At 37.4% G+C, this 21161-nt stretch overlaps 1 protein-coding gene across 2 annotated transcripts in view; it reads right to left on the bottom strand.

The window, feature by feature from the left end:
- The window catches only part of LPIN2 (lipin 2), an 86450-nt gene that overhangs the window by 51216 nt on the left and 14073 nt on the right, over window positions 1-21161 (bottom strand). The window contains exon 1 of one of the 2 annotated variants that reach the window (XM_058692580.1): window positions 14802-15026. The exons of the other annotated variant lie outside the window; for it this stretch is intronic. Coding sequence (XP_058548563.1) covers window positions 14802-14909 — 108 coding nt within the window. The 5' untranslated portion in view covers window positions 14910-15026. Of the gene's footprint in view, window positions 1-14801; window positions 15027-21161 lie in introns of those variants that run through there. 2 annotated transcript variants of the gene reach the window in all.

The raw sequence follows: 21161 nt of genomic DNA on the forward strand, positions 1-21161 counted from the left end.
GGAACTTCCTATTAAGGCTGAACTTCAAGAATTTTCACTTATTGCATTGGTTCAAAATTTTGTATATATGAAAATCATCCATAACAGTTTTTCAAAAGGCAAATTTTCTTGAATTTTTTTTTGAAGTTTAATAACTGATTATAAAGATGAGCCAGGTTACGGAAGGATCGCTCTTTGTAAAAGCAAGAGATCCTATGATAACATTCCATGCCTATTTTTGCTACCTCCAAAATCAGTCTGTAATAAAATACATTACAAGAAGGCTTAAAGCCTTGAGTATTGTCTTGCATCTTTCTTCAGAGAAGATGTACAGGAAAGTTCTAGAAATATTTGAGCTGGCATCTGAACTCAAAGGATTCCTTCCTGAGAGACAGACTTAGCCAGGATGCGGTGTTCTTTGGAGGTTCTTTGGAGGATCTAGTTTTCTAACCAGTACCCAGTAGATTGAGCTGTCTTTCTAAAGAGTAACCCTATTTTTTATATCAACTCCACTGTCTGAAGGCACAAAGGCCTTTTTATGTCTAAGCAACTTTTTTTTCCTCTAAGTGAAGAAAACTGAGAAGGACCACAGTGTAGGTTAGTATTTCCAAAGACTAGATAGATCTCTGATCATAACAGAATCAAGTTTTGATGCTTAAGAGTGTAGATTCCCAGACCCCCAATCTAAACACAAAAAACTAGAAATGGGGTCTTAAGGATTGGTTATTTACGATTCTGACAGGTATTCATGTTTGGGAACTCAGTCTCTACTGCATGAACTTTCTCTTCCCAGTCCTGATTCAGCTTGAGAAAACCGAGTTGTTATGGGCTAACGTATGTATCCTGTCCTTTAACCGTATCTTATTACCTTGACCTGTAATCCAAACTTAATAGACCTTGAATTTCATATTTTATTTTTTTACTGTGTATTTTTGAGAGACACAGAATGCAAGTGGGGGAGGGGCAGAGAGGCAGGGAGACACAGAATCCAAAGCAAGGTCCAGGCTCTGAGCTGTCAACACAGAGTCCGATGCAGAGCTCGAACTCACAAATCATGAGATTATGACCTGAGCTGAAGTCGGACATCCAAACAACTGAGCAACCCAAGCACCATGAATTCCATACATTTTAAGAAACATATAGCTGGCCTGATCATTTTATAAGACTTGAATTCTAGGACTGACAGCGGTTGTGTCAAAAACTCATTTACAACTTTTTTGTTGTTGTTGTTAGATTTTAAGTAATCTCTACACCCAATATGGGGCTTGAACTCGTGACCCTGAGATCAAGAGACATATGCTCTACTGACTGAGCCAGCCAGGCACCCCTCATTTATAAAAACTCTGATCTGGGAAGACTGCTCTCCTTAGGGGTTCATTCCCTAAGTACAACCCACACAATTCAAAAACAACCATTAGGATAGACAGGTGAGAAGAGGGGATTTTTTTTTTTCTTTTCACATTTTTATTTAAATTCTAGTTATCATACAGTGCAGTATTGGTTTCAGGAGTAGAATTCAGTGATTCGTCACTTACATACAATACCTAGTGCTCATAAGTGGCCTCCTTAATACACATTACCCATCTAGGCCACCCCCCAACCCACTTCCATCAATCCTCTTTGTTCTCTATCTTTAAGAGTCTCTTACAGTTTGTTCCCCTCTCTTTCCCTCCTCCTATATGTTCATCTGTTTTGTTTCTTAAATTCCACATATGAGTGAAATCATATGGTATTTGTCTTTCTCTGATTTATTTCGCTTAGCCTAATACACTCTAGTTTCATCCACATCATTGCAAATGGCAAGATTTCATTCTTTTTGATGGCTAATATTCCTGTGTGTGTGTGTGTGTGTGTGTGTGTGTGTGTGTGTGTGTGTGTGTGATCTTCTTTATCCATTATCAGTCGATGGACATTTGGGCTCTCTCCATAGTTTGGCTACTGTTGCTAATGCTGCTATAAACATCAGGATGCATGTACCCCTTTGAATCTGTATTTTTGTATCCTTTGGGTAAATACCCAGTAGTGCAATTGCTGGATCATAGGGTAATTCTATTTTTGACTTTTCAAGAAACTTCCATACTGTTCTCCAGAGTGGCTGTACCAGCTTGCACTCACACCAACAGTGTAAGAGGGTTCCCCTTTCTCTGCATCCTCCCCAACACCTGTTGTTTCCTGTGTTGTTAATTTTAGCCATTCTAACAGGTGTGAGATGATTTCTCATCGTGGTTTTGATTTGTATTCCCCTGATGATAAGTGATGGTGAGTATCTTTTCATGTGTGTTAGCCATCTGGAGGTCTTTGGAAAAGCATCTATTCATGTCTTTTGTACATTTCTTAAGGATTATGTGTTTTTTTGGGTGTTGAGTCTGAAGTTCTTTACAGATATTGGATAATAACCCTTTACCACATATATCTTCACCCATTCTGTAGGCTGCCTTTTAGTTTTGTTGATTATTTCCTTCCCTGTGCTTTTTATTTTGATGAAGATATCTTATTTTTTATCTTGATGGAGTCTCAATAGTTTATTTTTGCTTTTTTGCCCCTTGCCTTTGGCAACATGTCTAGTAAGAATTTTCTCTGGCCAAGGTCAAAGAGGTTGCTGCCTGGGTTCTCTTCTAGGATTTTGATAGTGTCCTTTATCACGTGTAGGTCTTTCATCCATTTTGACTTTATTTTGGGTTATGATGTAAGAAAATGGTCCAGTTTCATTCTTCTGCATGTTGTTGTCCAGTTTTCCCAACACCATTTGTTGAAGAGACTGTCTTTTTTCCATTGGATCTTCTTTCCAGCTTTGTTGAAGATTAGTTGATCATATATAGTTGTGGGTCTATTTCTGGGTTTTCTATTCTTTTCCACTGATCTATGTGTCTGCTGTTGTGCCAATACCATACTGTCTTGAAATATAGATGGAAATCCAGAATTGTGATGCCTCCAGTTGCATTTTTCTTTTTTGGGATTGCTTTGGCTATTTGGGGTCTTTTGTGGTTCCATACAAATTTTAGGACTGTTTGTTCTAGCTCTGTGAAAAATGCCAGTGGTACTCTGATCGGGATTGCATCAAATGTGTAGATTGTTTTGGGTAGTAAAGACATTTTAACAATGTTTGTTCTCCCAATCCATGAACATGGAATGCTCTTCCATTTGTGTCCAAAGAAGGACTTTTCTTTAAAATATATGTATTTATTTATTTATTTTGAGAGAGACAGAGAGAGAAAGAGAATCCTAAGCAGGCTCCATGCTCAGTGTGGAGTCCAATGTGGGGCTCAATCTCACAACTGTGACATCATGACCTGAGCCAAAATCAAGAACTGGAGGTTTAAACAATTGAGCCACCCAGGTGCCCCTGAAGAGAGAATTTTCTGACCCAATATTCCTGTTTCGGAATTTGAACAGATACAAGATGCAATGGCTAGCTCAGAGCATAACAATAAGGCCCCGTGGATCACAATGATTTTGTCTCTCAGAGATTCCCCCCCCCCCCAAACAAAGGGGTAAATTCCTAGTAGATTTACAAAGTAAATCTGTACTTTGGGGCTTAGGCCTTGGCACAGCTGACAGTGGGGTGGGGAGACATCTGACCCAAACAGATATTCTTGAGGTATGTATGGAGAGCCAAAGTAAGAAACTAGCTGAGCTACTTGAGCAACAATCCAGAAGGCCCACCAGCTGAAGACACTGAGATGCCACATAGCCCCAGTCCTTGCTCTCTCATCATTTCTCTGACTGATGAATGGTTAGAAGTTTCTTTGTTTGCCTGGCTTAGTGTCCAATTCTGATATTGACCAACACAGTAGTTATATACAGATAAGCTGATACTGATTCTGACCTGATAAAGCCACCTGGAACTCTCTACAACACCCCTCCCATCCCCCCAACCCAGCCAAAACACCCTGAGAAAATGAGTGAAAGCCTTCCTCCCCTGAGCTCAGACTTTTTTTTAATATAAACACACAATGTTAATTTCTTATGTACAACAGAGAGATTTGACAATTTGCTTTTGTTTTCTTGTTTCTGTGGTTTTTTGTTTTTTAGTTTTTTTTGTTTTTTTTTAAGTGAAAAAGCATGAGGCTGGCCTTAAACTTGGCTGGTGAGTTGATGAATTCAGATTTCAAATATGTCACAACATATTCTCTTTAAGGAAGTTTGGAAGCCGAGATTTCTGCTTACTGGGCTCACTTCTCTATGATTTCACCATACTCACTATCTACAAAGTAGATGAACAATTATCTTGGGCTGAGTAAGGTTGAAAAAAGGGAAGACACTTGGCCACCACAGCAATATACTTTTTTTTCCCCTAGTGGTGGACCAAAATTTTACACAAGTATTTGCTTTAGCTTTTCAGCAGGTACACTTGAAGAAAGACTATGTCACCTATTTCATCTTCAAAAACCATCAATTCCCCACTTTGTACCCCCAGTCACTGACCTAATAATTTTCAGGCCAATCCTCCGTAATCCAACCTAAGTTTTCTTCTCAATCTATCTAACTACTACTGTTGGCTGTTGATCTAATATTTTGTAAGAGGAACAAGGTTTTAGTCTTCCTGGATGAAGAGGAGATGAGAACAAATAAAGTGTGCCCACAACAGACTGTGAACACACAGAGCACAATGCAAAAGATGAGAAAGAAATGGGGGTGGGGGGAGGTAGAGGCATAGGCTCAAGGGCTGAGAAGAAAGCAGCAGGTGGCAAGAAGGGGTTTGTGGCTGCCCTGCCCTGCCCTTTCCCTTCTGCAGCACATAAGCACTCACCACACTTCAGTCATTTGCTTATGCACCTCCAAACTCTAAGTTCTGACAAAGAAAGTAAAAGTATGTATGCTGCTTCTTGTGTGCTTCACTGTCTCCCCAAAGCCTGGCACAGTGCTTAACAAAGGGAGGTTCTTAATGAGTATTTTGAGATGAATGTGTATGAATCGATGAATACAAGATCTAGTGAATAGAATCAGCAAGGAGAGGGAGAAATATACACCATGTCTTGTATTGTAACCAACATAAGAGAAATTCAAGATGTAAATGAAGATATATGTATATATACACATAGCCACACATTAAGAAAAATGCCAAGAATAGCAGGGACCAACCCAATGTTTCAAAAGTGATGCTCAGATATTCTGAAACCAATGCTTTTCTGCAGATGCTGGTTTAGACTTCACAGAAAAAACCTGCATAAATCTACTGTATGTGAGTGACAATTAAGAACAACACCCACCTCCCACGGGTAAATCTAAAAATATCCCTGTGAGAACAAACGACATCCATGCAAACTGCTCTGAAGAACGCTGAGCAGCTCTACAGCAACTTGTAGAAGAAGGGACCGCTCACTGGTCTGTCAGGGGAAGTCAGTGTGGTGAAGTCAGCTGAGGCAGAGGTAAGGCTGCAAGTGACAAAGATCATACTGTGACCAAAGACAATTACAGAAAACAGCATGAAACGGAACAGACTCAGGTGATCATCTCCTACGAGCAAGTTTTAACTTACATGAAAATGCCCAAAATTACAATTCTATAAGGCACAGCCTTCAAGGTAAACAGCTGGTAGCAACAGTTTCTTTCCCCTAATGTTCAGCACTGTAAAAAAATACTTTAACAATGTAATTGATGCAGAGCAAAAAAAAAATTAAATGTTCATTTTTACACATATCTTTAGATTTCACTATACGTAATAAAATAGGTGTTCCTTGAGTAGATCCTAAAGTAGCGAGCAGCACACTAAGGAAAAGTGGGCCCTAATAACCTTGCCCCAAATGCCACATCACTCCTGTGACCAAACTCGTTTCAAACTATTGCAGCTCTGTAAAACTTAATGGTTCTTGTTCTTGTATTTCTTCTTCTCCCTTCATTTCCCAAATTACAGAATACAAATTACATTTGTATTTCCCAATTTACATTTACATTTGGGAAATTTACATTTCCCAAATTCTGTAATACAAATTACAGAAATTGCCTTGAAACAAAGGCAATTTCTGATAATTTAGTTATTTTTTCCTGTCATGGCTAAAATATGCCCAGTTCTAATCTATTTGTAACATGAGGTGACAGATTATGTTACAGGTAACATTTAACCTGACCAGAGACGAGAGAGAAACACAGAAGTAAAATCATTAGGAAATGTAATGAGTTTAAGATTCAGTGGATAATCATGAAAGACATTAAATTATTACTTAGTCAACCTTACTCTAATGGTTATGCCTATCAGCATATAAAAACTTCTAGCTAAATGTTCATATGAAGTCAGCTACGAAATGCAACTTTAAAATTTTAAATAGCTACACCTTGAACTATTAAAAATAAATTTTTTCAAAAAAAAAAAGGTGTATTTTACATAAAGTAAAATTAAGCCTTTTCTAGTGTACACTTTTAACCATGCAATCATGTAATAACCACCACAATCAAAATACACAACCAGGTAGTTTCCCAAAATGCCCCCATGCCCCTTTGCAAGTCAATACTTTATCCAATCCCCATGCTAACCCCTGATCTGGTTTTCTGTCTCTATAATCTTTACCTTTTCTAAAATGTCACATAAATGAAACCATACAGTAGCCCTCTGAATATGGCTTCTTTCACTTAACATAATGCATTTGAGATTAATCATTATTGTTGCAGGTATCCACAGTTTGTCCCCTGGTGTTAAGTACTGAGTATTCTACTGTATGGATGTTCCAAAGTTTGTTTATCCATCTACCAGCTGAAAGACATCTGGGTTGTTTCCAGTGTTTGCTGATTACAAACAAAGCCATCAAAAATGTTTGTGTACAGGCTTTTGTGTGAACATAATTTCATTTCATTTGGGTAAATAACTTAGGAGTGAGACTGCTTTAGATATATTTTGCAAGGGTGATTTTGCAGCTACTGTTTTTAAGATATCTTCAGTGTACTCAGAGGAGTTTGCTATTAAAATAAAATCATTCTTTAAATTATTTTACAAAGTGGGAATAATTTGATTGTTTTATGGACTTAGAGTTTCATATGTGGGAGTTGCTTAAAATAAAGATTCACTTAACACTGGTGAAAATTCAAACTACTTACTCACACTGTAACTTTTAGGCTATGCATATGCTTGAAAAAACCAACAATTCAGATTTTACTCCATATTCCTCCTAGTATTAGCCATGGGGAGGTGATGGGGGAAAAAAGAGAAGAGGGCACTAACATTTATCCCTTCCAAATGCCATTTCATATACCTCCTCTCATTTAATCCTCACAATTAAGTGAGGTAAATATCACATGCATTATACTAGCAAGAAAATTGGGGCTCAGAGAAGATAATCAACTTACATAAAGTCAAACAGTTACTCTGTGATGCACAGACACAAGCTCAGGTGTGTCTGTCTCACACAGGCTCTTTTTACTGTATCCTGGGGCCATTAGCTTCTAAAAACACTAATGCTGATAAGTTTATGTAATTTTCAGAGCTATGTATAGGAATTTCATAAGTAGCTTTTAGAAAGCCATGATGATTCTTCCACATGCTATCATACATGAAAAATGTTATGCTTTTTATGATGAGCCCTAAAGGTATGATTATATTACAGTTACAAATATATGTTTTAAGGAACACATTCTCATCCTAAACTTTCTAGGACAAGAGAATTGTGTGGCTAACCTGTTTTGGTGATGACCACTGGGAACCATAAGGAACTCTAAAATCTAATTGACTGGCTCACTTTCACATATGAAAGGCACACAATCTTAGCAGGTTTCTAAGGAAACCATATGTTGTATTTTCAGTGATGACTATTTCTTTAGTCCAGACACTCGTAGAACACAATTTCCTTTGAAACATTATGACTTTATTTGAAGTTCTTTTTACTCAGTGACTTAGACATCAGGAATTGACATCATGACTTCTACAGTTAAATAACAGCCGTGAGACTGGGAACAAATAAACATGTTCCTGTAGTTTGTAGGTCTAAGGAAAGACATGTTAAACTTATTTCATTTTCTTCTCATGCCCCCCAAAGAACCTGAGTTAGTGTCACAGATGAATTAGACATTTTAAACTTGTCCCATCTGTGTTAATTCCTTGGATTGAAAGTCCCTCAAGCCCCATCCCATCATATGGTACCCTGGTTAAGTCCAGGTAGGAACATGTCAGATGAATTACTCCAGTAGGATGTGAAAGTCACTGTACCTACTTTAAATACTAACTTAACAAGGGCGTGCAGGTCCTAACTTCACAGTCTACACATCCTCAACAGCCCAAGTCTGGAGGGTTTACTCTCAGCAAGTCTGATGGACCAAGTGCCTGCTTTAGAAAGAATGCTGTGCTTCAGAAAAAGAATGCAGGCAGCCTTATCAAAAAAGAAGGCAATTCAAGGACTCAAATAAATTTGGCTTTAGTGCAACTGTGAAACTTTTTGTCATTTGAGCTGGTTGTGTGTATACTAATATACACATGGCCTCCCTGTGTATTCAAACCACTAAACATTCCCTCATGTGCACTCAATTTCTCTGACAAATTTTTGTAAAAATGCTGGCCATGAGACTGGTTTCTACTCCTCTATAAAAAACTGGGGACTTTTTCTCCTAGCTGGCTGAGTTCCCTTAGTTACAAGGGCTAGGAGTGACATAAAAATTATTTTCCGTGTAAGAAATGATGACTAACCTAAGAATGGAAAATAATGATGATTCAACAACAAAGAGTATTCATCAAGAAAGACTACTTAACAAGGCCACAACAGCCTTTGGGTACACAATGTACCTTACATATCCAAAAGCCATCAATCCTCAAGTAAGATGAATTATAAACACTTGGGAAGCTTCTAAAACTACAATTTCCTAGAAGGAAGGCTAAAATGAACACTGTAGTATTGGACTAGAATTGGAAGTCTCCATGGACAGATGCACAAATATAGATGTGCTTATGCCTGGACTAGAATACATATTTAACATGCTAGCTTTCTCTGTTAAGAGGATCTGGAATCAAGGATACCATTACAAGCAACCAACACACCTAGAGCCCAGATCTTGATGTATAAATACCATTCTTCCAATAAAAACAACCATGGCTCCTTGAAGAAGTAACTGATCCCAGGGCTGGAGACAGGGAAAAATACAAGTTGATGCTGGAGCATCTAACAGTGCCAGAAAAGTAGGAAAGTGCTCAAAATCAAGAGAACAGGGATATGTTAAAGGAACACAAGAGCTAACGTGAAAAGAGCTCCCAAAGGTTAAAGCTAGAACAATCTGAGCAACAAAATGTTAGTATTATAACCTCAGAATAAAACACTCATGAGTCCATAATGACAGACAGACAGACAGACAGACCTACATACATACATAACCAAGCAAGCAAGCAAGCAGGGAGAAGGGGCAGTTTTCTCTTAAAGATGAATTCCAATTAATAAAGAATAAGGGAGATAGAAAACCACTATTAGAACACTACAGTTAATAATTGTGGCATGCAATGGATGTTTAAAAATAAGAGGACAAAAGTTTGAGGAGAAACAGGATGTTCACATATTCTTAAAGTCTCCCCAAAGACATATATTCATTACAAAAGGAAAAACAGTAACTTTACAGTAGAGAAACCTGGCAGATACCACCTTAATCAAGTGAATTTGGGAAATTTCACCAGTAATAAAACATACTGATGAGGCGCCTGGGTAGCTCAGTCAGTTAAGTGTCTGACCCTGGCTCAGGTCATGATCTCACAGCTCAGGAGTTCAAATCCTGCACTGGGTTCTGCGCTGACAGTGAAGAGCCTGCTTGGGTCTCTCTCTCTCTCTCTCTCTCTCTCTCTCTCTCTCTCTCTCTCTCCCCCTCTCTCCCTCTCTCCCTCCCTCTCTCTCTCTCTCTCTCTCTCTCTCCTGCCTTCTCCCACTCATGCTTTCTCTCTCAAAATAAATAAACTTAAAAAAAAACAAAAAACCCATACTGGCATCATGGAACTCCTGATATGACATCACGTCTGTGGTATTGTTGCCAAAAAATACATGACTTCTGTCTTATTAGGAGACAACACCAAACAAACTCAAATTGAGGAAAATTCTACAAAATATCTGACCAACAGTCACTGAAAGTGTTATGGTCATGAAAGATAAGGAAAGATTGAGGAACTGTCACTGGCAGACTACAGTGACATTACCAAATGCCAAGCTGGGATATTGGATTGGATCCTGAAACAGAAAAAAGACTTTAGCGGGGGAAAATATGAATATAAAGTCTATAGTTCAGGTTTAAAAACAAAACAAAACAATTCCTAAGCTCTACTGCCCCCTTTAATTGTCTGGGAAATGGGAATCTCTGCCCTTGGCTGTCACTAGAATCACGGAGGAGCTCTGAGGTATCCTGATGACCAGGCCACCCCCCCCCCCCGCCCCCACCAGATTACAGGTATAGGTACTTTTTAAAGCCCCAAGAGACCCTAAAATGGCATCTTACACCAAGCTGTGTCTGATGACTGCAAGCAAAGGGATCAATGCCTAGCCCCCTCTTGAGAACATCACTGAGTGGGGAGTGAACAGAATTGAAGGGTGTACTTCCTATTCCTCTCCTGCCTCACTTCCCCTAAAGGAATTACTTTTCTAATAAATCCTGACTATCACTCTATAATGGTTATGACTTCATGCTTTGTTAGAATATAAAAGATGACAAATGACTTTTACAATCTTAACTACTGCCCCTTGACCTATCATAGCCTATTTGCAGTTCAAATGAAGTTCAGATAAATTCCAGAGAATGCAGTAACATTCTGGAGATTACATAACTCTCCCTTCAGGTTTTCCTGGGATTCACTTTAGGCAAATTTCTGATGAAGGTCTTTCCTACACAGATATAGCTATGGTTAAGATGGTATAGCAAAGGCACACGAAGTTCTAAACATGATTTTATCACAGTTAAAATGGTACTCTAATAAAATAAGATCAGCATACTGTTACTCCTACCCTTTGAAAAATACCTTCCCTAAATATCTTAAGTTAAGCAAAGAGAGCTCAGACAATGATTCTAGATAATGCAATAGGTTTCAAAGAAGGGACAAATAAATATATTTTTCTAGAACAGCCAGCAAGAGTGAAAAATAACCAAAAAAATTATTTTCCCTACTTTCAATTAGCTAAGTAATGTATAACACAAACAAAAATTATCTACTCTAGGGGTGCCTGGGTGGCTCAGTCATTTAAGTGTCCGACTTCAGCTCAGGTCATGATCTCACAGATCCTGAGTGAGTTCCAGCCCTACGTTGGGCTCTGTGATGACAGCTCAGAGCCTGGAGCCTGCTTCAGATTGTGTATCTCCCCTACTCTCTGCCCCTCCCCTGCGTGCACTCTCTCTCTCTCAAAAATAAACAAACATTAAAAAAAATTTTTTTAAATAATCTACTCTAGAACTGGAGTCTATAATTTTTTCTTCAGTAGAAATGGGCTGATTTTGAATATTTAATACCTAAGAAATGAATATAAAACAAAGAATATAAAAAGGTAAATGTTTTTTCCAAGTGAGGTAAGATTTTTATTTCAATCCTTTCAGAGAGCTGTGTCTAATTCCTCTAGACTGGACGCACACCTGACTTGTAACATCTAAAGACAGTGATGGGATCACAACTTCTTTTTCCTATGCATAAGACTGACTCACCAGCACCTGGATCAAATCTGCAATATTGGGATTATTCCAATCAAATGGGTAAAAGCTCAGCTAATAGGGAGTATGTAATCAGGACCAGGTATGTGGGTAAACTAAAAGAGGCAGCATTTATATAGCCACTTACTGAAATCTGTCCAGTTGTGTTACAAACTCAGAGCAGCAAGCAATTCAGACATATCAGTAAATGCAAAAAAAAAAAAAAAAAAAAAAAAAAAAAAAAAAAAGTGAGTATCTAACAGATCCAGTGTGGTACAAGATTTGCTGAATGAAAATAATTTTTTCTTTAATAATTCAGTTATGCACTCTACAGAATTGTGGAGTAGTTGTGTGTATGCACGTCTCTAAGTCTTTCATTTGTGACAATAGACGGGGGCACACATACAAAAATGGGTAATAAATAATTTTCAAAAAGCCTAGACATATATCTGGCCAGAGCCTCTATGCTACTCTCCACAACTGGTGAGCGCATCTGTGGCATCAGGATTAAAGAGGCAAACAAGTGAAATTCCAGGAGAATTTACTCCCCCCAAATTGCCCACGTAGGAAACAACATCACATTTCTGTAAGGAAATAAAATTCTATGCAACTAAATATTTAATTTTATGAACACTGTCCATGCTGGATTGGAAGAACATGTTTGGTTTTGGACCCATTCATCCAGTGTTGTTCTAAGATTTCGGGCAGCAGAAAGTAATGACAAAATGTGCTATGGTTGGGGATTGAGTGGGAGGCTTCCCCATCTCCACAGAGGTTTCCTAGTTCAGTATAAAGTGCTCTGCCCCAAGCCACACGCCCCACCTACAGGGTGACTTGCTATCTTCTACCGCTGTTTGTTAGTAAACCTTGCTGTAAATAATATAAACATACAAAATTCTCACTTACAAAAAAAAAAAAACAAAAAACAGGTCTTTTGGACTCAACCACACTAGTGCCCAGGTCCTTTGACAAAGAGTGCAGAGGGACAAGGACGGAGAAGGACTGCCTTCTTGGCTTCCTCGAGTCCCCTGCCACTGGCAAGGACATGAAAACACAAAGTCAAGTTCTCTCTTCTGCCCCGTGAGCAGGTCTTACAGCCTCTGTTGGGGTTCTCATCTCTAAAAGGAATGGCCAGATGCTGTCTAGAGTCTCCACAGAAAGATTTGATTCTAAAAGTATTTCTTAGGATTACAAGTTTGGCTAAGAACTCCTGTAGTCAATATGTTGCCCTAATTTAAATAAGTGATGGAAATTAAGGCCAGCAGATTTTGGAACTTCAGAGTATTTAAATATGAAATAATTTGGTCTTTTTCTTACCAAATAAAGGAATTATCTTCACTTGTTTAAAAATTATGGAAACCTTTTTTTCAATTCCTAATTTCTAACAAAGCACATAAGTCTTTTCATGGTTTTTTAAACTATTAGATTTTATACATTTATGTTCCAAATCCATAAAATCATCTCCTTTAAGATAGAGCCATTCATTCACCTTCCAACAAGAGGTGTGCCCAGGCAGCATATGAGCAGTAAGGAGAGTCAGGGTCACTGAGGGCCTGGATCCTGAAAACTAGGTTTCTCTGTCTCCCTGCTCACCACACACATACACACACACACACCCAAGTTATAAAGTCTAACTCTCATATAATCAATACAGTTCATTAAGTAGATATCAAATCCAGTGTTCCAAACACTAGCCATCCAGAAAATCCAAGTTTCTCTTGGGGCAGGGGAGGTGACTCATGGGATTTCAATGTTCTAACATTAACATAAAAGGGAACTGTTAATAAAATGCAGTCTAATCAAATACCCATTGACCTCTCTCTAGAAAACACGAGTAGCACGAAGCATAAGACCTTTTTCTGGTGATGGGTGGTTTGCGTGTGTTAGTGCTACTCACTAAAAGAATTTTTTAAATATTTCATAAAGATTCAGCTATGTTCACTATTCTCTCTGCTGACCTTTATGACAAATGTGCATGAAGCCATAAATATATACTATTAAAAAGGAAATTTCAAAAGTAAATTACCTCTCCCTGTATACCTAACTTCCATCCATATTCAAACAATGTCCAGTTCCATAAGTTCCTGAGAACCCTGAACAAGTACACTTTCATCAAGTCCAAAAAGCAAAAGCACACACATGTGATAACATTTTTAAAGGTGACAAAAATTTGTGTAACTTTAAAAATCAACATGATTATGAGTCACAGATTTTTGAAATTATCAACCTGTTCTTATTTTACCCTTGTTTTCATGAAAACAAACATTCTTAATTTTCTAAAAAATACCTTTACCTCATGGTTATTTACTTCTGATTATTTTTAAAGGAAAAGGTTCCACAGGTAGAGTTAAATTATATTATCTTCTATTTACCTGATTTTATTTCCTTAATGCAGACTTCTAGAACTTATACTTCTGTATGATTTTTTTTTTATTTAAATTTCTTTTTAATGTTTACTTATTTTTGAGAGAGAGACAGACAGACAGACAGACCATGAGCGGGGGAGGGGCAGAGAGAGTGAGGGAGACACAGTATCTGAAGCAGGCTCCAGGAAGTCAGCACAGAGCCCGATGCAGGGCTCGAACCCATGAAACACAAGATCATGACCTGAGCCAAAGTCGGACGACCAAACGACTGAGCCACCTAGGTGCTCCTGACTTGTTTTATTTTATATCTTATCTAGATTAAACAAAAAAAAACCCCAAAAAACAAAAAATAAAAACCTCAATTTGCATTTTGCCCACATAAGTCAAGTTTATAAAATTTTTTTTGTTTGTAATCACAGAAGAAAGACTGCATTCTTTTGTATCATAGAATAAAATGCCAGTTTCAAAATATTAGTTTAGTTTTCAAAAAATTGCGGCTAGGACAATAAAAACCATAAAATTTTTAAATGTTTTCTATTCCTCAACTACCAGATAGGTTTAGTGTGAAACCAGATAGGTTTAGTCTGAAGCCTAGTTTAAAAAAAATAAGCAGCAACCTCATTATTTTTCTAGGCAGAAAATTATTTGTTAATAGAGAAATAGAGAAAATAGAGAAAAGTATAAAGATGGTGTAGCGTGAATGAGGGAGAACAGGTATCAGATATTTCTGTTGAATGTAACATTAAAAGTTAATAAAATCCGTGACGATGTTACATTTTCCAAAGAAAGGGCATTAGCCATTTTCTTTTGGTGGGTGTCCCCCCCTCTTCCCTCCAGACTACAGACTGAGCCAGCGAGCAAGCAAAGGGAAGGACACTGATGCACGTAACTCACCAGGATACCAGCAGGGGCCTTTCCATGGTAAACACCTTCAGTTTCACTTAATAGGCCTTCACGAACCTTCTTCTCTTCATCTGTACTATCATCTTCTAGGTAAAACATCTTAAAACTGAACTAGCTTATCATGTCTTTTTTTCAGAGACAAAGTTACAGTTCTAAATTATCAAAACGGAAAGCCACTCTGCTGACAAACTGAGTACAAACCGTTTGCACACACAGTAATATGGCTAAAACTGAAAGGAAATGGTTCTTTAAAAAAAAAAAGCAATACATACAACGTCCTTACCAATAAGATTTGCTCAAAACACCTCAACCCCTTCTCTCTAAAGAAGATAAGGAGGGGCATGGGACAGGCTGTGCCATGTGTTTACACTGATAGGTACCAAGTCCTGCCCAATCACATGACGGTCCCTACAGCTTCCATCACACAGGACACGGATTGAGTTAATGATTCTCCAAATCAATCACATCCTTGTTTTTAGAAATAAAAACAACTATACTTATAGAGAAATAATCTTATACAATCATTTAAGGGAAAATAGTTTTCATATATTTTCTAAGCATCAACAAGCTTCCCAAAGACAGCAGGTTACACATGCTTTCTAGAACTCAGTAACCAACAATTTTTTGTCATATTGGCATGACCCAATTTATTTTCACAATTTCTGAATGGAAGATAGTGTACTCAGCCCTGTAAATAATGAAAAATTTATAATAAATTATATGTTAACATATTATTAATTATATTGTTATATATTAACCTGTAGTACAACAATGAAGATTATGACATTGAACCACTGTAAAAATCAAACATTCCTGGTATTTCCTTTCTACCTTTCTGTAAATCAACATATGTATACTATTTTACTCAATACAGTTGTCTAGGGCTGTGATGTTCCTTACAATTAGCCATCAACCACATGTGGCTATATCTATAATGTTGCTAGAACCAACTGAGATGTGCTGTAAGTATAGAATACTATACCTAGAATTAAAAAAAAGTGAAATAATCTAATTTTTTATACGTACATGTTAAAATGATACTATTTTGGACATGTTGAATATGATATACTCTTAAAATTATATTTTACCTGTTTTTTTCTTTTCTTTCTACTTTATGTAATTTAAAATTACATAAACGGCTCCCATTATATTTCTATTGGACAAAGCACTACTGTAGGGCCCTGAGACAATCTTGAGAAAAAGGATGTTTAGTTGAAGTTCTACTAATGAAGAAATGAAGACAGGATTTTTAATCGTTCCATGGAAGTATTGTGTTAATTCATCAACAATATACTAGCTGATCCTCATGTATTTAATGTTCAAATTATTAAACTTTTTTTTCTATGTCTAAACATCACAAAAAGACAGTATTTCCAAATGTTTCACCAAGTAAGGGGAGGCGGGTAAGGTTTACCACAGCAATATATTGCTAAGATCCATATAATAAAAATATTAAATGGCAGAATTTAAAACTAAATTCACCAATATGAGAAGTGGCAAAAATTTAGCTTGATTCAGTAGGTTACACTGCTTGCTGCCCAACCTACAGATATTAATGTGTGCCTGGAGTACATGAAAGTGCCCACTGGTGCTTATTATCTAACTCAGTATATAACAGTTAACACAAATTCCTCCATTTAAAAGAGAAGTGTGGGGTTTTTTTGGCCTAAATATTAAACATATAACAATTTAAACCTCTTCCTCAATGTCCTATTATAGTTCTAGATCCCTGGCATCAGACGGCAGTAAGAAAAAAAACTGATATTGGGGTGCTACCAATGGGAAATAAGACATCGGGGAGAGGGAGAAGCAAATAAAAGAGAACGAAAAAGAAGACTAAGGAAAAACTACATAAGAAAATGAGAAAGGGGTTAAAAAGGAAAAACAGAGGAAATAAAACTGGGAAGTGATGAGAAAATACACAGGTGGAATGACAAGAAAAGGGGAAAACTGTTAAGAAAGGTAAATGGAGGGATAAAGATACCGGAAAAAGGGAAAAATAAAAACTTCATTTTAAAAATGAGTAAACTGAGGCATACAGAGACATCAGGCAGTTAGCCCAAGGCCACCCATTTAGTTGGACCTGATTTCTGGTTTGGTGCTTTCTCCCATAATGCCATGCTGAGACCAGAAGAGAAAGTGCTAGGGAAAGGAGGATGGTGGTTGACCAGAAGGAAAGAGAAAGGGCTAACAAGAGAAGAGAGGCAAGAGCCTAAGATTAGTGGGTATGACCTCTGTTCAGGCAACCTTCACCTCAAACACCTCTTACACAATAATCAACCCCTAGGCCAGTCACTTCAGTTTTCTCTTAAGTCTTGGTATCGTTTCACTGTTTGTTTGGATTGATGACTCACAGAATGTTCTGACTGCAAGTGAACATGCACCATGGACCCAGACAGGGTGAGCGCATCTTCCAAACACCAATTTTGTAAGAGGCACACACCTCCAGCTTCCCCTAGCTGTGACTGTGGATCACCTGACTCCCAGCTAGTACCTGACATTCTGGTTCCAGCCCATCATTTGAGTGGTGGCACTTTTTGGACTTAGTCAATAAAAGTTAAAATTACAATGAATAATTCTGAATTATCCATATGGTTTCTCAGAGAAAAATGTTACTGTACTGTCAAACTTTTCCTCTACAGGCAAAGATAATAAATGGTAAGTAGTCAAGAAAGACTACTTTTTACGTTTCCTAGACTTAAATCTTTCAAGAAAAGGTCTATCTTGGGGAAACAAAGCTAAAATGCTAGTCAGGAGAGTCAGAATCCTGTTTAGACTCCACAGCTGATAATGATGCTAGTAAAATACACATCTTTGTTTCTTTTCACTACTGATCCCCTAAGTATATGAGACTTAGGAGATTAAGTATTAAAAAGCTTTTAAAGGTGGCACAGGGATTTACTTAAAACTTCTTAACCTGAAATCTGCTTATTTGAGGTTGAGCTAAACTGGTTCCACAGAAGTACTTACACAAGTTATATTCAGACTTTGATACAAAAAATGAAAATAACCTACATCCCCCCAGTGGTCAAACTGTGGAATAGCAACTTATTTCTACTGAAATACCCATGACGAGGTAAAGAACACTAAAAAGTTCTTACTAGAACAAACTCATGATGAAAATACTTTTTAAAGCCTCAGTTACAAACAATTGATAATCTTTACCATAATTATTCTACAGCAAAGGAATTAACTCAAGTACATGTCCATATCTTCAAGAGCACTCACGACAGAGGCCCACACACAAAGGACTACAGAGTTCCTTGAGCCAGAATGGCTCTCATCATCTATACTAATGAAGTTTTTCTTCTTATATCTGGAATTACTTAAAATTCACTGTTTACTTACGAAAAAAGGGACTTATATGCATTCTTCAAAACCAAGAGCAAAATTCCTCTTGATAATTCTCTGAGGTTTTTGAAACATTTACAATTTAACTGCTTATTGGAAAATGGCTAGTTTACTCAAGGTTCTAGTGTTCCGTTATATCCTCATACAATCCCCAACTCTCTGAACAGGGTAGCCAGTGACTATTTCACTTGAGCTTTGAATGAATGAAAAATCAAATGCATTTGGGTCTTTTCAGGAACAGAGGAGAAAAAACTGGAAGGGTCTCCTGAGGCCCAACTTAAAGTATCTTTCTCAAAGGTAATCTTGTTGACAACTTACATTTTAACCTTTAAAATTTAACACATTTTGCATTCTACTCTGATGCATCCATTTAATATGAAAAAAAAAGTGACTGAATAAAGGTTTCTTCTACAAAATTCAAGGGTTAATTTATCACATTTACTCTAGGGCCTAGAATATCTTCAGTTAACATATCCCATTTTAGGGAGTTTGGGACTAAAAAATCTTTGAAGCTGAACCCTTCTGACACTAATGTTCTAGGTCGAACTTTCACCCAATATTCTGAGACCAGAGAGATTATACTGAAAGTTGTCAGGCTGTAGCTATCAAGTGTATCTGTTTGATCATTAAGATCATAAAGCTAAACAGCCCAATTAAGGATGAGAAGAATCATGGCTTGACTTGTGTCACCAATTCTGGACAACACTTCCAATAAAATAAAGCCAGAAACAAATGGGGAATGCTCTGCTCCAAATTCCCATGGCAGCTGCTTCAGTGGCTGTGGCTGTGGCTGTGTGTGTGGGTGTGTGTGCCCATCCACGTCCTGTTAATCACAACTGTTTCTGTTTAAATGTTTCTCTTTCTTTTCTCATTTCACCCTCTGAATAGCGGTGTGAAATGACCCTGTCGCCATGGTGACACTCAGAGATGACACCCTAAGTATATAAACAGTTTTCTGTACTAGGACTAGGTCACCCCATTTCACCTACACTCAAGAAATCCTGTTGAAATGCAAGCCATACTATTATCAAATTTAAAAATTGTAAATAATTTTAAAAGTGTGACACTTCTATCTTTTAGAAACAAATTTGTTGCTATAAACTCACCACTAACAGGAGCACACCAGTGTATCACACTGAGGCCAAATGAAGATACTTTAAAGGAAGTACAGTATTAGATTTCTCCATGCCAGGTCAAAAGTGAGATGGCTTAGAACTTGCCATAGAAAACTACGACAAATAATAAATGAAGTAAGCAAGACTTAATATCATTAACACAATCCAAAGAAAAATAAACAAAAATTCTAACAAATTATGAGATAAGCATCATGCAAGGACCCAAGTCAGTTGTACACTCACATTCCTTGGCTCTCAAGAGGAATTTCCCCTTCTTCAGCTAGTTTTGCATATATCTAACTAAAGATTTTCTGGACCACTTGAAAAACTGGTGATGGTTGTTTTAACTACTTTGTTGCTGTAACTGCACCTCCTTGAATTCCTTACAATTTTTTTAATTAAAAAAATACTGGTAATTAGCTGGTACTCGTCTTCCAGTCCTCTTCTTCCATCCATATAAGTGAACTGCTACTGTAATGTTGATTAAGTATTTAGAGACCAGGAACTCAGCAACAATCTCTTGGATATGTAGTTTCTTGAGGAAAATGTAAAAATTCTATCACACATAAAATTCATACAAATAATAATAAATATGCTAGGACCTCAAGAGAGAAGTGTATAAAAAGACATAACCAACTGACATCCCATATACATAACTATTACTGACAGAACCTGCTCAAGTTTTACAGCTGCTAGAGAAACCAGGATATAATAAACCAAGGCTTGACTCCAGAGCCTTTGCTTTTAACCACTTCACTGATGTTTAATTTACAATTTGCTTGCTATCATACTGATAAACTTAAAGAAAATACCATCCAAGCAACTGGGATTATCATTTTAATAAAAAATCATCATGAGCACTACTGGGAAGAGTCATCCTGGTAGGACAAACAGGTGAAAGTATAAATTTTTATCTGTAGCCTTAAATGGGCCCCCAGTGTAATCTGGCAACCCTGCAAAAGGCTTGCTCTCCCAATTTCTTTTTCAAACCTGCAGGTTTCTCAATTTGATGGCATCTACCTCACCCTTCCCTTCCCATCAGAATATGCAGCATTTCATACTCTTGTATGCAGGTTCATTTGTGTTCTTCAGGAAATGAACAGCAAAATGGCTAAAATACATTGCTATGACAATGATAACTTTAGGAATTTCCTTTTACAATATTAAGAAAATTCTAATGCTAGATCTATATTGATTACCAGATTTTATTCAACTGGCTAAATTTAAACTAAAATGAAAATAACCAGAACTCTTAGATTATTGTCTTTCAGAAATTCAATCTGCCTACTTCAACCTAAAGTTCCCCTAAGATGCATTAAGAGAAAAAATTGTAGTGGGGTACCTGGGTGGCTCAGCTGGTTAAGTGCCTAACTCTTGATTTCAGCTCAGGTCATGATCTCACGGTTCAGGAAACAGAGTCCGTCGTGGGGCTCTGCCCTGACAGCACAGAGCCTGCTTGGGATTCTGTCTGTCCTCTTCTGCCCCTCCCCCCATTTCCTCTTACTCTCAATACATAAGTAAACATCAAAAAAAAAGTAAAAACTGCATGATCACTATCATTACTATATGGTCACAACTCTTAAACAGCACAGAAGTAGATTACTGTTCATCTCTCTGACATGCATGATCCACCAGATGTTGCTCTAAATGACTTGTAGCTATTGTGAAAACCCTAACCTACCTTAAGGGGTAAAAACCTTCCACCACTGAGCATAAAATGATGTATTTTGAGACTCTGAAAGTAATTTGAAAAGAAAATGGCGTTCCAAAATGTTGTAAGAATGATAGCATCATTGAAATGCATATACTGCACTGAAGTGGGCAGTGTACATTTATTTGATCGCATTACGTTTTTAGTCATATTCCTTCACAGGAACATCTTTTA

This window comes from Neofelis nebulosa, chromosome 11 (genome assembly GCF_028018385.1).
Source record: "Neofelis nebulosa isolate mNeoNeb1 chromosome 11, mNeoNeb1.pri, whole genome shotgun sequence".
Classification (NCBI taxonomy): domain Eukaryota; kingdom Metazoa; phylum Chordata; class Mammalia; order Carnivora; family Felidae; genus Neofelis; species Neofelis nebulosa.